Below are 14,609 nucleotides of genomic sequence, written 5' to 3'. Positions count from 1 at the left end.
ACCTAACCTAACCTAACCCACAATAGTATACCTACTATACAGTGTAAGATTTAAATTTTCTCGTTAGAAATTATCTACAATATAATATGTGAGTGAAGTATTCTCAGTGGGAGCTATTCATGCCATAATGTCAGAGATGATCACCGACTTTGATCAGATGTAATGCTCTTAATAATATAATATAAAGTTTATTCCAAAAAAAAGTTCTAACCACCAAGCCTGTATGGAATTTCATTGTAGTGATATAAATCCATGATGGCACGTATTATCTTATTATAGCCCATATCGATGAGATAGCTCTCATACGGATGGGATAACATAGCCCACAGGCCACAGGTAATAAAATAGTTTCCCAAGTGTTGAAGTGTAACATAAATTGTATTATGCTGCTAAATAAATATTGGTTCAACATTCATACGTTTGTAAAATTCATTTTTATTTTACTTATTATATTTAAAAATGTTCAATAACTCGTTTATACTGTTAGTATCTTCCTAACCCATATCTTCTTTTTGCACAATATATTTTTTCTGGCATTTTCGCTTGTAAATTGCATGTTCCGTCCCGTCGCTACAGTGTCGCTCAAATGATATCCATAAGCCCAAGTAAATAAATTACCAACCATCCGTACCCGCTACGGGACTGTAATTATTATATTTTCTTCTTCTCTTAAAATAAATGGCTCTTTAAGAAATGTTAAGAATCGCACTCACTAAGACAATATAAAAATACCCTACAGAAAAATTATGTATTGGTCTACGACCTATTAAAAATAGTGAATCAAATAGCCAAGTACGGATTTAATAATAGCGAGTTTAATAACTATACGTCCTTGTATAATATATTGTAGTAGTATTAGACTATATTTCATAGTTATAAATACTGTGTTATGTAAAATACTAAAATCACAGTAGCTAGTCAATATAGATTATATATGATTGTTATTGCAAAGGTATGCACAATAAACGTAAATATACTATTGAAGACTATTTGTCACCTTTATTTTTTTTCATTTTATTATGACGACGTTGTGTCAAATTTCAAAACCAGTTATGTTCTGTACGTATTCAATGAATTCAATTTCACGGTAATGTAACGATAATATACAGGTATTTTTAAAATAATAATCTGGATTTTTCTATCCGCAAACATCGTTTGACGCGATGGAATTAAATAGTTGTATAACCTACCAAACTGTTGTCCACACTATATTATAATGTTACCCACCTATGCTTAGCTATAGGTATATATTATTATGTACTACTTTACTACAGACTACTATATGCTGACGATTCGTTAAGTCATGTGTCGGACAGTGGACGCCAAAAGAATAACAGTGCTGATGATTGGAAATTTCGAGTTATTAAAGTGGTTTAAAAATCGAACGTGTCAACCTACAGCAGGAATACGAAAACTTATAGGCAAAATGACACTACAAATGGGCGATGCAATATTATAATGACGATTCGAAAATTGTTTAAACAAGAAATATAATAACACATACGGTTATTGTATATATATATATAATTTAAGTATCAATGAACTATTTTACACTATATATGGTACAATATACCTACGATCAACTATAAACATATCGTTATATAATATATAGTTTATACTTTTATTCTATTGTGCGCGTTTATAAATGTTATTATTTATGTCGCACAATTTCCTTTACGCGAAAAATATCTATACATATCATAATATGTATCAATATAATGCAAATATTATGCAATCGTGGTCCGTGGAGCTTTATTTTCTCATTTCAGATTCCTAGTGGAACGGATAACCTAACTGTATGTAGGTACCTACGTAGAATGTAGATATTGTGTGATTTTATAACGATATGGTTTTACGTTGTTTGGAAATAATGCATTATTTGAATTTCATTTCGATTTAGTGGATTTATAAATTTTAATGCACTCGCGTATACCTATATGCGTTACTTTCATTTTTAATGAACGGCAAAAGGTACCTACAGCGTTTGTATTTGAGTGGAACATGAATGAAAATATATTATATGATACGCAAATGGTGTAGGAAAATAATAATGCATATTCTTTATTTTCTGTTCTCACCAACCCCCAACACTGGTGTTGGACTGACAACATTCATTATATTTCCTGCCATACGTACTTCAGTGGTAGTTCACGTGGTTACTATAGTTTGTGATGTCTGATTGATATACGTTTTCATACTCTACAGACTACAGTACATACCTATGTGTACATTTACATAATGTAGGAATGAAAAAAATGTTGGCTAGAAACAAAACAACCGCCTTTTTACATTATATATTATGTCATACAAATATAAATTAAATGCTGGAAACTTTGAAAAAATAATTGATAAACCATAAGCACCATAAGGTAGACATGGTCAGAAACTATAAGTTGTTGAGTACATATTTTGTAAATTAATTAATATAAACGAGAAAAACCCGATATCCCCCCTGCATACATGCTTTATTCTGGAGAAATATTTTTGTTATTTAAATCTTAAGTCTTAAAACTTTGATTTTATTAATGATGTAAACATATTTGAATAATAAGGATAAAGGATTTATAAATGTTGTTTTATAATACATTTTGCTGTTGATATTGGTTCAAACTTCAAGTTCAAAATTTATAAATGCTATATATGTTTTTCAGATGAGTTAATTGAATTGTCTGAGGGTTGTAAGTTGGAGCAACAAAAAATTCCAAGTTACTGTGGCTTCAAATTTTAATCAAGTTCGCTAAGAATTGTTTTTAAAATGTTGTTTGATTGTTATACAGATATTACACAAATTAACACATGACTCGTTTGCAATAAATGCAAGTGATGTATCGCTGATGTGTACGAGTACCTATACTGTGCAAAAAAACCATCCACTAATGGAAATTCACGTTTATTTCAAATGTGATTTACTACTTATCGATCCCGCCTACTGCCTGCAGGAAGTATATGGGGAAGTATATAGTCCAGCCAACCGGATGACCAAACTATAATTTCAAATAGTTTATTCGTTTATAAATCATTTTCCGATTAACGTCGGTTATGGAAAATAACAAATAATATTATATATAACAACATACTTGACAATTACGAGAAAATTAATACGTTTCTATATAAACTATATAAGACACAGATATCCAGAAAAATAAAATAATATCGGTTCTTATTCTTCGTTAACGGGAATCATCCAGTCAATATTATATTGTGTATTTATCTAACGAATACAATAATTTTGTATACCACGTGAATTATATTATCTGTTGGTGTATTTTTTAATTGTGAACATTTGGTATGAAAGTCCCGTGTACAATGTGCGTTGATGTACGCATTATAATAATATAGGCAATATATATTATACTTATATGATATTATGTGTTCTGTATACGTTTATAACAAAGTCGTTTATGACTACGACACGATTGAGAGATGTGCTATTATTATTATTATTATTATTATTATTATTATTATGACGTACACAAAACAAACAATATCCGTTGCCACAGATGACCGAATCCATCAAAAAATGAAATAAAAACCGTCGTTTGTTCCAGCTGAAGGACGTCGTTAAATTATTTTGTAACGTGTTTAGGGGGATTCCGAATAAACCGACGGGACATCTATCTCCGCCGTTAGGTAAATCCGCTTAAAAGGCCGTGAAAACGAACAAACAAAGTAACATATTGCGCTTTCTCTTCGTACGTCCTAGGTGTTACGTGGCCACGCAATAAGCGATAATGACGCGTGAAACAAAAATCCATTAGCGCCAATTGCATCTAAACGCACATATTCCGTATAACGGTGCGGGTAACACGATGACACTACTACACGTATAATTTATCAAATTTATGTCGCTCGAATTTCGTTCGCAGATAATCATAGTGTTTGTTTACCTGCTGGAAAACCAATTACGGCAAAGATATTACATAGAAATTGGTTTCATATTTTTATTTTTATACGGAATGAAAAACGTAAAATATAACTGCTGTTCCCTTTGCTTGAATTCCGTGTAAAAATAATAATATAAAATCGGCAACGGTTCGCGATACGTCAGGCGAAATTGCGGCGGTGGACATAGTTTTTATTCACCTTGCTTATGTACGACAGGCTGTATCGTATTTGATGTCAATGCAGAATTTCTTTAATACATTTTCAATTCAATGTGCCTTAAAATGATTGAACCAAATCGGAGTTATCGATGTATTGCGAGTGACAATTTTGGGCATGGTCCTTTTTTGTGAAAAATTGGTTCTCAGATCTGAACATAGCCTGTTTCTGTAAAATCAATTTTTTGAAAAGACGTTTTCACTAAAATATTTTGTTTGGGAATTACGTAAAAGCACAGCAATGTAACAACTTTGCGTGTAATTTAAAAAAACCAATAATATAAAAATATATTTTTTTATTTTTGGCGGATATGAGTTTTGGCAGAAACAGTCAATATCATTGTAATGGAAATGTGTATCTCCCACAGTTTGAAAAATAAAAAGGTGATTCGATATTTTAAATGTATACATATTATATTATAATAATTAATAGTATATTATTGTAATCATCAGTTTATTGAAGTTAATATCCTTCATAATTAATTTCAAACAATTTAATTTTTCAATAAAAAGTCTGACAATAAATATTAGTCAGTACCTAGGTACCTACACTCAGTTGGAACTATGTAAAGATTTATCTAAAAAACAACATAAACTTTTTAAGATGTAAGTATAATAGGTATTCCATATTGTCATTTAATAGGTATATCGTATGACGTATATATTTCCTAACTCTTTACAATTTTTGTTCATCATCCATAATCACTAATCAGTAATCTCTGTTTCCAAATATAATGTACACTGTATACAGACTAGGAGGAACCTACTAATTTTTTCAGTCGATTTCTCATTAAAATGTGAAAAAACTGACGAAGCCCGATTTTTGATCAATTAATTCCCTTGTAAATATACGACCAATAACACTTATATTGAAAAATTAAAGAGTACCTATCTTGTGAGTTCTTAAATTTACAAGTTCTATTGTTTGGATCATAAACATTTAGTTTCAAATTTCTTCACATTTAAATTTCTAAATAAAGCTTTTCATAATAATATGTTACCTACATAGGTATTTCATCTATTCATTTCCATCCCTCGATAGTTTAAAGTTAATTTATTGAAACGCTAATCGTGTGACAAATATTCGCTAGAGATGTTCGCCAATAACAACTTTTTTACTTGTTTTTTATGTAGTTAATGTTGACAGTTAATTGTAATAGTATTCTTTTTATACCTACTGACATATAACAGTAACTTCAATGTTGACCTGAAACATATGGATAGTATTGCTTTTCATCATCAACCAATTGTCCTAACGACATTGAAGGAAGTAAACATAATTAATATTATTGACATGATCAAAAGAATATTAATCGTCTTTTTTATTATCCATTATAATAATCAAATAGTTGCATTATGTTTATGTGCCCAATAAGTATACCTACTGATTATAGGTAACATCTAAATTAATTACAGTATTACCTAACTTATTACTCATTGAAACAGAGGATACACAATAAAGCATTGTCTCGAATATATTATATTGTTTATTTGTTCATGAGTCTTGACTAAAATTATTTATACTTATAACTTATGTATAATGCAAATGTAATTAGTATCGATCTGAAAGTACACATGCCTACATAATATAGTCAATAGTAGTCAATCATGCGATTTATTGATATATGTAAAATATGTTTGGTTACTAAATCATATTTGTAATCAACAGTTTAATTTCTCTTAAATTTATTAGTACAATTATTTGAGCATTTGTTTAAACAATAAAGGCTCATACATCAGGATTTTTAAGGTTTTATACAACCACAGTTTAAAATCCTTTATTCACAGATTACCTACTTTATAATTATAAAAATGTTTTTTTGAAAAAAATACAAAATATAGATCATCGTTATTAATATTATGATTTATGCCTAATTCTTATGGTACCAACTATCTATAGCCTATATTTAAAAATAATACAATACATTTATACTATACATTTAACCTAACCTAACCTACCTATATATGCATAAGTATCATATAGGTATATGTTACATATTACACATATTTTTTTTGGTATATGTTTTATTCATTCTAAGTTGTAATAATATTATTTTTAGTTATGTTCATATATAGATCGATTTAAAGGCGATACTATACTCTATTAGTAAAATATATAATAACTGCTATTATTTGACATATTTTTTTAGGAGTAATAAAATTAAATAATGCCATGTCAACTAAAATTACACGCTTTCTTTAAGCTATCTAAATATATCTAAATAAATTATAAAGTTGTTCTTTTTTACCCCACAATAAATAATAAATTATTCCATGTTTCCACTCACTTTGTCTTCTTTCGACATAATCATCCTATAGAGTATACACAGAACATTAATTTTTAATTTAATTCTTCGGTTCCCATAATGTCTTTAACTTATCTTTATTATAATTACTCCCCTTGTTATGTCACATTTTCTTTCTGCTACATCTATTGTAAATGTACTCAAAGCAACTACTTTTGTATTGTATTGTAAATTGCCATAAAGGTGCAAACATTTATTTTTTCAAAAAATACCTACCTAACAATTGTATTACTGTAACTCAGTACATTTGCCATTTGGTACGTCATATATAATGCATGTTGTGTGAAAAATATATCCTTAACATTTAAATACTAAAATAACATTGAATACCTGAGTTTTAGATTCTTAATCAGCCTAAGAAACTATGTATTAGCTGGTTTTAAGACAATCTTTAGGTGTATTTTTATCTAAGCGATGGGGGGCCGGGGAGCTGTAATGCAAATCGCGGTTCCTCCCCGGTGTTAATTTGTCTTGAACTTTTGAACTTTTATGTGTAGTTTGGATAGGTTGGTATATTTTTAATAAACTTATTATACTATTAATATAAATTAATTATAGCAAAAATGTAATGTTGGAAAAATAAAATATACAATAGCGTTTATCAATATAAATTTTTTATGATTATGTAGGTATTAAGTATTATATTATGTAATATTTTTTATGGCAAAACATACAACTCATATTAAATCAAATTGTTGTTTTTTTTTAAATTCAAATTTAAATTTTAAATTAACAACCATAAAATGGGCAATAATACTGGCAATTTTCTGATTAAAAACTTAAATTAAAAGTTATTTGGGTTTTATGGCAAAATATATTAAATAATTAAAATCGATTTTTTTTTTTTTTTTTAATCCATTTAGAAGCGTTTGATAAGCTGAAACTCCATATTATATTTGATACGAAAACATTTAAATGTAACCTAATAAAATCACGCATATCAGATCAATTAAGAGTAGGTACGTCTAACCCACAGTTGTCTCCATCTTACTTAGGTACTAAATAATCATAGGCGCAAATTGACTAAATTTTTTTTGGGGGGAGGACTCAAGCCCCTCTCTCCATAGGCCATATTACTTAGTACCACAGAATATAAAAATTAGTACTAATTACTAGATTTTGAACTGGGGGGACTTGACCGACATTTGGGGGGGACTAAGTCCCCCCCCCCCTATTTGCGCCAATGTTACTAACGTACAACTTACAAAACGTATACGTTCAGTAGTTCCAATTTTATGTTGTTAGACTAAATATTAGAGTAAATTATTTACGTATTGGCTGATATCAAACTTAAAAGTAAAAATATTATTTTTATTTTCTTGTTGATTTTGTACAGTATTTTTACAGTAATTATAATTGTGTAAGATATTAAAATTTAAAAATTCATGTTCGCTTAAAAATTCAAATATTGTGAAAAATTAATAAGTTAATACAGATATTTTGCTTACCTTTAAGTTTGATAATAGGTGAATTCACCCTTATATTAAATATTATACCACAAAATTGGAACTGCTGAACTCACATTTTCTATGTTGTCCGTGTGGAAGACATATTATGTGGTTTGACGTCACCTTAATTTATAGTTGTGTTTGTTGGCCACCTTTGTTTATTCTATTTTGCTCATTTGGTGGAAATCGAAAGATTTTCGTGGGTAATATTGGTTTATATAAATTTAATGATAAATTATCGGTTTGGGGAAAAATGAAAATAGAAAGAAAAAACCTTATTTAAATTTATCGAAGATGGTGGTGATTAATCTGCTTATTTTATTTATTTATTGTTTTCATATTACAAGGCACCCGTCACATTATTTCAGTTTAACAGTATAATAATTATTAGGTAGGCACCTTTATCGTGCAAAAACGTAACAGTTATCTCGTTTGAACGCATCATGTTCCGGCTGCAATATAAACGTCCTGTCCGCTGCTGCTACAAAAATTGATTTTAATGGCCAAACATAACAATATTATAATGTTATGTACGAGTATTCATACCGATCAAGTTTTATTCGACGCGAAGCCCGTTTTTAATATCGAACCGAATCGCGGACGGTGTTTGCGTCGGTATATAGGCATATCCGCGATATGGTGTGACGAAAACCCGACGAGAAAGTATTATATATTATAAATACTTTAATATTATCGTAGCACCTATAATAGTTGTATAGGTAGGTACCTACGTATATGCCTATTATATCCTATTATATTATGTTCGGACGTTGGTGCGGCCTGTTACATTTTACTGCCACGGCGTGTCTAACGCCATTTTCTATGTTTTCCATTTCCGAAAACGTTTGCACTCCACTCTTTACAAATCCCACCGATTTACAATAATTATATAGTTATATAAGATGTGTAAACTTCACCGGTCACCAGGTACATTGTTGATAACATAGATCAGGCAGCTGGCAGATAATGATATTATAATAATTTGTAAGCTCCACGTGTCGTATGGGACTCGCAAAGCAACATATTGTATAACATGTAAGCTCCATAGGTTTAAAAATATGAGCTGTATCCAAATGGCATGCCATATTCCCATAATCAATATAAATATATATTTGATTATAATTTTCTCATATGATTTGTTTGGTATGTGTTATTATGCGTAAGACATTCCTATACTAGGTAGGTGGTACCTATTATTACAAAAATAATTATCTTTTGATCTTGACCATTACATGGTTACAATATAGTATATAATATAATATTTTTAAATTCATATTACACCGAAGTGGATATTGTTCATCTACAAATATCTAATACTCTGATCGGTGAGGGCTTATAGGTGGGTGAAGGAGGCCCGAAGGTGGGAGCAGTAGGGTAATTAAATAAAAACTTGACTTAAGTTAATACGTTAATTGTAAGTTTCTATATAACTAAATTTGGATAACTATAAACTACAAACTTTTAAAAATATTTTCAATCATCTTAAACTCAATTAAAAATTATCTTTAAATTACCCAGTCTTGTGGAAACTTACAACTAATTTATTAACTTAAGCTAAGTTATTTATTTTTTTTTTTTTTAAATTTATAAATAGTCAGTAATATAGTTTAAGATAATAAAAAATAAATGTTTATGCAACATGTATCATCAATAATAATTGTATTATATTTATTATTTAATTATTTATAAATCATCGTAATTTGGATTTGATTAAAATTAATTTGTTATTTATTAAGTTTATATCAAAAAAATCAGATAAATTAAAAAACTATATGTTAAAAAAAATTAAATTTAAAAAAGTTAAGTTAAAACTTAACTTTAACTTTTTCACTCGTTTATGCCCAGGATTGCATACAGACACCCATCTACTAGCAGATAACCGTGCCTATAGGTAATGTCCTAATGTATAATATACCTACGTAGGCATCATGTATTATGTTTTATTGTTGACAGATGTTGATATTCAGATTTCATATAGTAATTTTTGCATCAAAGGACCCCACATCTTATTACCTAGTTGATATAACAATATTATGCGCGTGGTTTACCAGATCGACCGGGAAGTTAATTAACTATATTAGCCGGCAATAATATGTAATGGGTATAGGTAAACTTATACAAAAAAGATAAAACGTATAATATACTTACACTATTACACAGTGATGGCGACGGCACGAGAACTGGCATCATGCGAGTAATATCTCATTTACTAATAGGTTTGTCTGGTCATTATTACTATTATTATTTAACTATTGACATATAATATAGTGCTGCGCAGTTTGATATTGTATATTATAATTAGATTTTGCGGGTTAGCGACAGCTCGTAAATAATATATATATACATTGTGTGTGTGTGTGGGCGAAAGGGGCTCTACGAGTCTGAATAATAATAATAATAATAATGATAATGATAATATAACGCATTAGAAACGTCCGCGCACAATTGACAGTTGTAATCGCTGCAACAGAAGCTGAGTGGCACAATAAACTATACATAAATACTGGCTACCGCCTACCTGTATATAATATGTATACTATGTATAGGCACACTAATATAATTGTAATAATATAAGCTTGTCGAGCCGAATAATGACATTTAGAATATCGGACGGAAATCCTATTGGTCACGGAAGTTTGAAGATCGTTTAATAATAACAGCTGCAGTAATTACTGTTATATTACCGTATTATATTATTGTCGTATACCGTCGGGATTTCGTTATGGATAATAATAATATAGGTACATTTATATATATATATAGGTAGTGCTGCAATTGTTGCCGGAATGCATTTCTCAGCGAAAGCATAAGTAAGAGGTCATAATACAATAATAATAAGGCAGTTGTGTTATACATTTTATATATGAAATTGTAGACAATTAACGGGATGGAAATGATATTATTATAGAACAGTAATGTAATCACCAATGCAATGAAAATAAATACACATGCGACATACCAATAATTCATACTATATCAATATTGTTACCGGTAAGTTTCAAATTAATATAGGTACCTGATTATGTAATAGCTATTGTCTATTGGCAGTGTGGTATATTGGTTCCTATGTACGAATTATCTGAAAAATATCACCTATGTATACAATTGTAAAATTTAAAACTATAAAATATTAGTTATTAAAGCATACATAGACCTATATGGCTATTGGCTATAATGCTGTATGCTATATTATAAATTATAGTGATATAGAAAATAATTGGTTAAATATTATGAACTATACCGTCTGTATTATGACATCGATTATGACTGCTAAACAAATTATAGTGTTTGATAATTTCAAGGTACAATCGAAATAAATAATAATAAATAGAAAATAAAACAAAATACAATTTAATGTATATATAATATAATATATATACTAATTATATAATCAAGAGTACCTAAGAATGATAAAATGGATGGGAAAATTAGGATAATTATATATATATAATAATTAGAGCTCAAATTACAAAGCATTTGCATATTTTTTTGGTGTAATTTTTTACGTTTTTAATGTATGTTTAAATATTTAAAATCATTTTTACTTATTTCTGGTAATATAATAATAATAATAATTTATTATAACTAAAAATTATGTCTCTCAAAAATGTCTTTATTGAAATATAAAAGTACTACCGTGATATAAGTAGCCATATCATTTTCATTTTGAACTATATAACATCAGGTAATCTGGTTTTAAATTATACAAAGCTGAAATTTATCTTTATGTTACATCAACCAATTAGCTGATTTAATTGCAGTAGTAGGTACAGTATTACAGTGTAATACAAATGTAATTTTTACTAATTTTTTTATATTTATAAATGTATTTACACAATGCTCCATGTTAAATGCATTTTTTTTAAAGGCATATATTGATATTTTGAGAGAATTTTTTAGAGTTTATGGGTCATAAATGCATTTTTAAAGGGAATTTAAATCCCTAATAATAATTATATAGGTTAGTATCCCGAATATATATAATACATATAATTTTTAAATGAAATTTATAGGTATATGAATATATAGTGATAACGGTTCAGTGTCCCAATAAGCAGAATTTATTTCAAATTTCAATAAAAAAAAAAAATAATAATAACACTTTATTATTACTAATTTAAACGAGAAAGAATTTCTAAAATTATATTTAAGAGGGATCCAGCCCATAGGAGAAGCCATAAAATACTACTTTTCGATTGATACAAAATATCATTATGGGAGACGAAGTGGCCAAGAGTACTAAGGCGTCGGTTGCAACTCGCACCGTCGCCGGTTCAAACTTGGCCATGGGCGGTATTTTTCTTCGGGCAGTCACGGTGTCCGGAGAGAGAGGCTGCCATTCCCCACCCGGGTATGGCAGATACTTACGGGTGCCCAATTAAAAATTCTGCCAAAACAAACACACACGTGTCAAATACCTACAGTACACTCCCCCACAGTTCCACAGGTTAATGACCTCAGTTGTCAAAGATATATGTCATATTGTTATATTAAATACAGTAAAACTCGCTTAAGACGCTCTTTAAGGGACCAGCTCTCTAAAACGTCTTATGCGGGAAAGCGTCTTATGCGGGAATGAAACAAAATGATGTGGTTGAAATATCGAGTTTATTTTTTTATTATTAAACATAATTTAATGAGAAATACACTTAAAAATTAATTATAATTACGATATACATACATACTTATATTTTTGTGCTACTGAATTTAATTTAAAAAAATATTATTATTACATACATATTTTATTATTGTTTATTAAAAAAATGATCTATTTTTGATTGTTTAAGGTTCTGACAATGTGTTTCAGCAAGAAAGTTTTCAATTTTATTAAGACAACCTAACATTTCTTCGGAATTTTCAACACAGAATAATACTTTCCGAATTTCCGATAAATGTTGCAAACCAGTAGTTATTGTAGGAGTAGATACTGGAAAGTCTTGATCTTCTTCTTCTTGATCGTCGTCTTCTTTCTCATTGTCCACTAAGTTCGTATCAGCGATTATTTCATCTAAAGTCCGAGTGCTACTGGTTACGAGTTCATCATCTACTGTTGCATAATCAGCAAAATTTTGCAGAAGCTGAAAGTCCTCTTCTTTTAAAGGTGAGCTATCAGCCTGTTCAGAGTTGTTCAACATACCAAATGCAGCTTTCCGAAAACAGTTTATTATTACATCTGGTTTAATTTCATCCCAAGCGGCACTAACGTAATGTATGGAGTCCAAAACGTTAACTTTAGTTGAAATTTGGTTGGTACTCTCCATGTCTCTCAAGTACCGCTGAACTAACTTTTTTCGGTACTTTTGTTTTATCACTTTAATGATACCCTGATCTAGGGGTTGTAACTTAGATGTAGTATTTGGTGGAAAGAAAACAAGTTTTATATTGGTAGTAGGGATATCTTTAGGGTGAGCCGGACAATTGTCGACGAATAGAATAATTTTTCTCTTTTGTTTACCGAAAAATGCATCTAGCTGTTGAATCCAGTTTATGAATAGTATTCCTGTCATCCAAGCACGACTTTGAGCAAGGTATTCACATGGAAACGTACGAACATTTTTGAAACAGCGAGGAGACCTACTTTTTCCAATGACGACCAACTTCAATTTATGGGTTCCGGTAGAATTTGTACATACTAAAACCGTGAGACGTTCCTTGCTCAACTTTCCACCATGGCATGTCTCATTTTTAAAAACAAAAGACTTATCTGGCATAAGCTTAAAAAACAATCCGAATTCATCAGCGTTGTATACATCGTCAGGAGCATAGTCACGCAGTAATGAAGGCAACACGTTATTTTTCCATGAAGCTATATCATCATTATTAACAGATTCAGCCTCACCTGATATTTGCCGGTACACAATGCTATGCCTACTCCGAAATCTATCCAGCCAACCAGTCGATCCACTAAATTCGGTTAAGTTGAGACGTGCGGCAATCTCCATCGCCTTTTCCGTGATTATACCTCCATTTATTGGATAATTTAAACTACGAGCTTGTTGAAACCACTCCAATAAAATATTTTCCAACTCTTCATACTTCCCGTGTTTTAATTTTTGTCGTTTGCTGCCACCTAACAAGCTGCTTTGTTCTATTTCATGTCTGTTTTTCAATAAAGTTCTTAAAGTGGAAGGAGGTATCCCCAGTTCATTAGCAATATCTTTTTGTTTTTTTTTCTCAGCCAATCCTTCATCGTACTTTTTCAAAATGTTGAGTTTGTCCGAAATCGTTAGCGCTTTACGTTTTATACCACTAGCCATAACGAAATTACGGTTATACACATGCGAACGAACAGCACTTACTAAATCTCATAAGACGATGAAATACAGTAAAACTGTTATAATAAGTAATGATAAAATAGGTATAGCGATAAAATAAAACGATAAGAACACGTATAATACTAAAAATTCTATTTTTATTTTCACAAAACTACTAAAATTTATCGTAATCTGCTGAAAAAAAGAGCGTTTTACCCGATTAGACAGAGAAAAACTGAGCGTCTTAACAGGTGATTTTTACATTGACTAGTATAGGAAATGTCTAGGGACCGACTAAAAACAGCGTCTTATGCGGGAAAGCGTCTTAAGCGAGAGCGTCTTAAGCGAGTTTTACTGTATATACCAATGTTTTGTATCAGTGTTTTGTATCTCTAAACTTTACCCGAAAATATTTTTTTGTGTAATTCTATAACTATGGTAGGTATTTCTTATTTTACATGTGATTCACCACATATATTATATTTTATTTCGTTTTAACCA

At 29.8% G+C, this 14,609-nt stretch overlaps 1 protein-coding gene across 1 annotated transcript; it reads right to left on the bottom strand.

The window, feature by feature from the left end:
• Positions 1–206: 206 nt before the first annotated feature.
• Positions 207–14,111, bottom strand: LOC132948365 (tigger transposable element-derived protein 4-like). The gene is made up of 2 exons (XM_061018794.1): positions 12,729–14,111; positions 207–389 (listed from the first exon to the last, which is right to left on the bottom strand). The coding sequence occupies exons 1-2, from the start codon at positions 14,109–14,111 to the stop codon at positions 207–209; spliced, it is 1,566 nt and encodes a 521-aa protein (XP_060874777.1).
• Positions 14,112–14,609: the final 498 nt, after the last annotated feature.

The sequence above is a fragment of the Metopolophium dirhodum genome, chromosome 7 (genome assembly GCF_019925205.1).
Source record: "Metopolophium dirhodum isolate CAU chromosome 7, ASM1992520v1, whole genome shotgun sequence".
NCBI classification, from domain to species: Eukaryota; Metazoa; Arthropoda; class Insecta; order Hemiptera; family Aphididae; genus Metopolophium; species Metopolophium dirhodum.
This window is presented reverse-complemented; position numbering and strand designations above follow the sequence as displayed.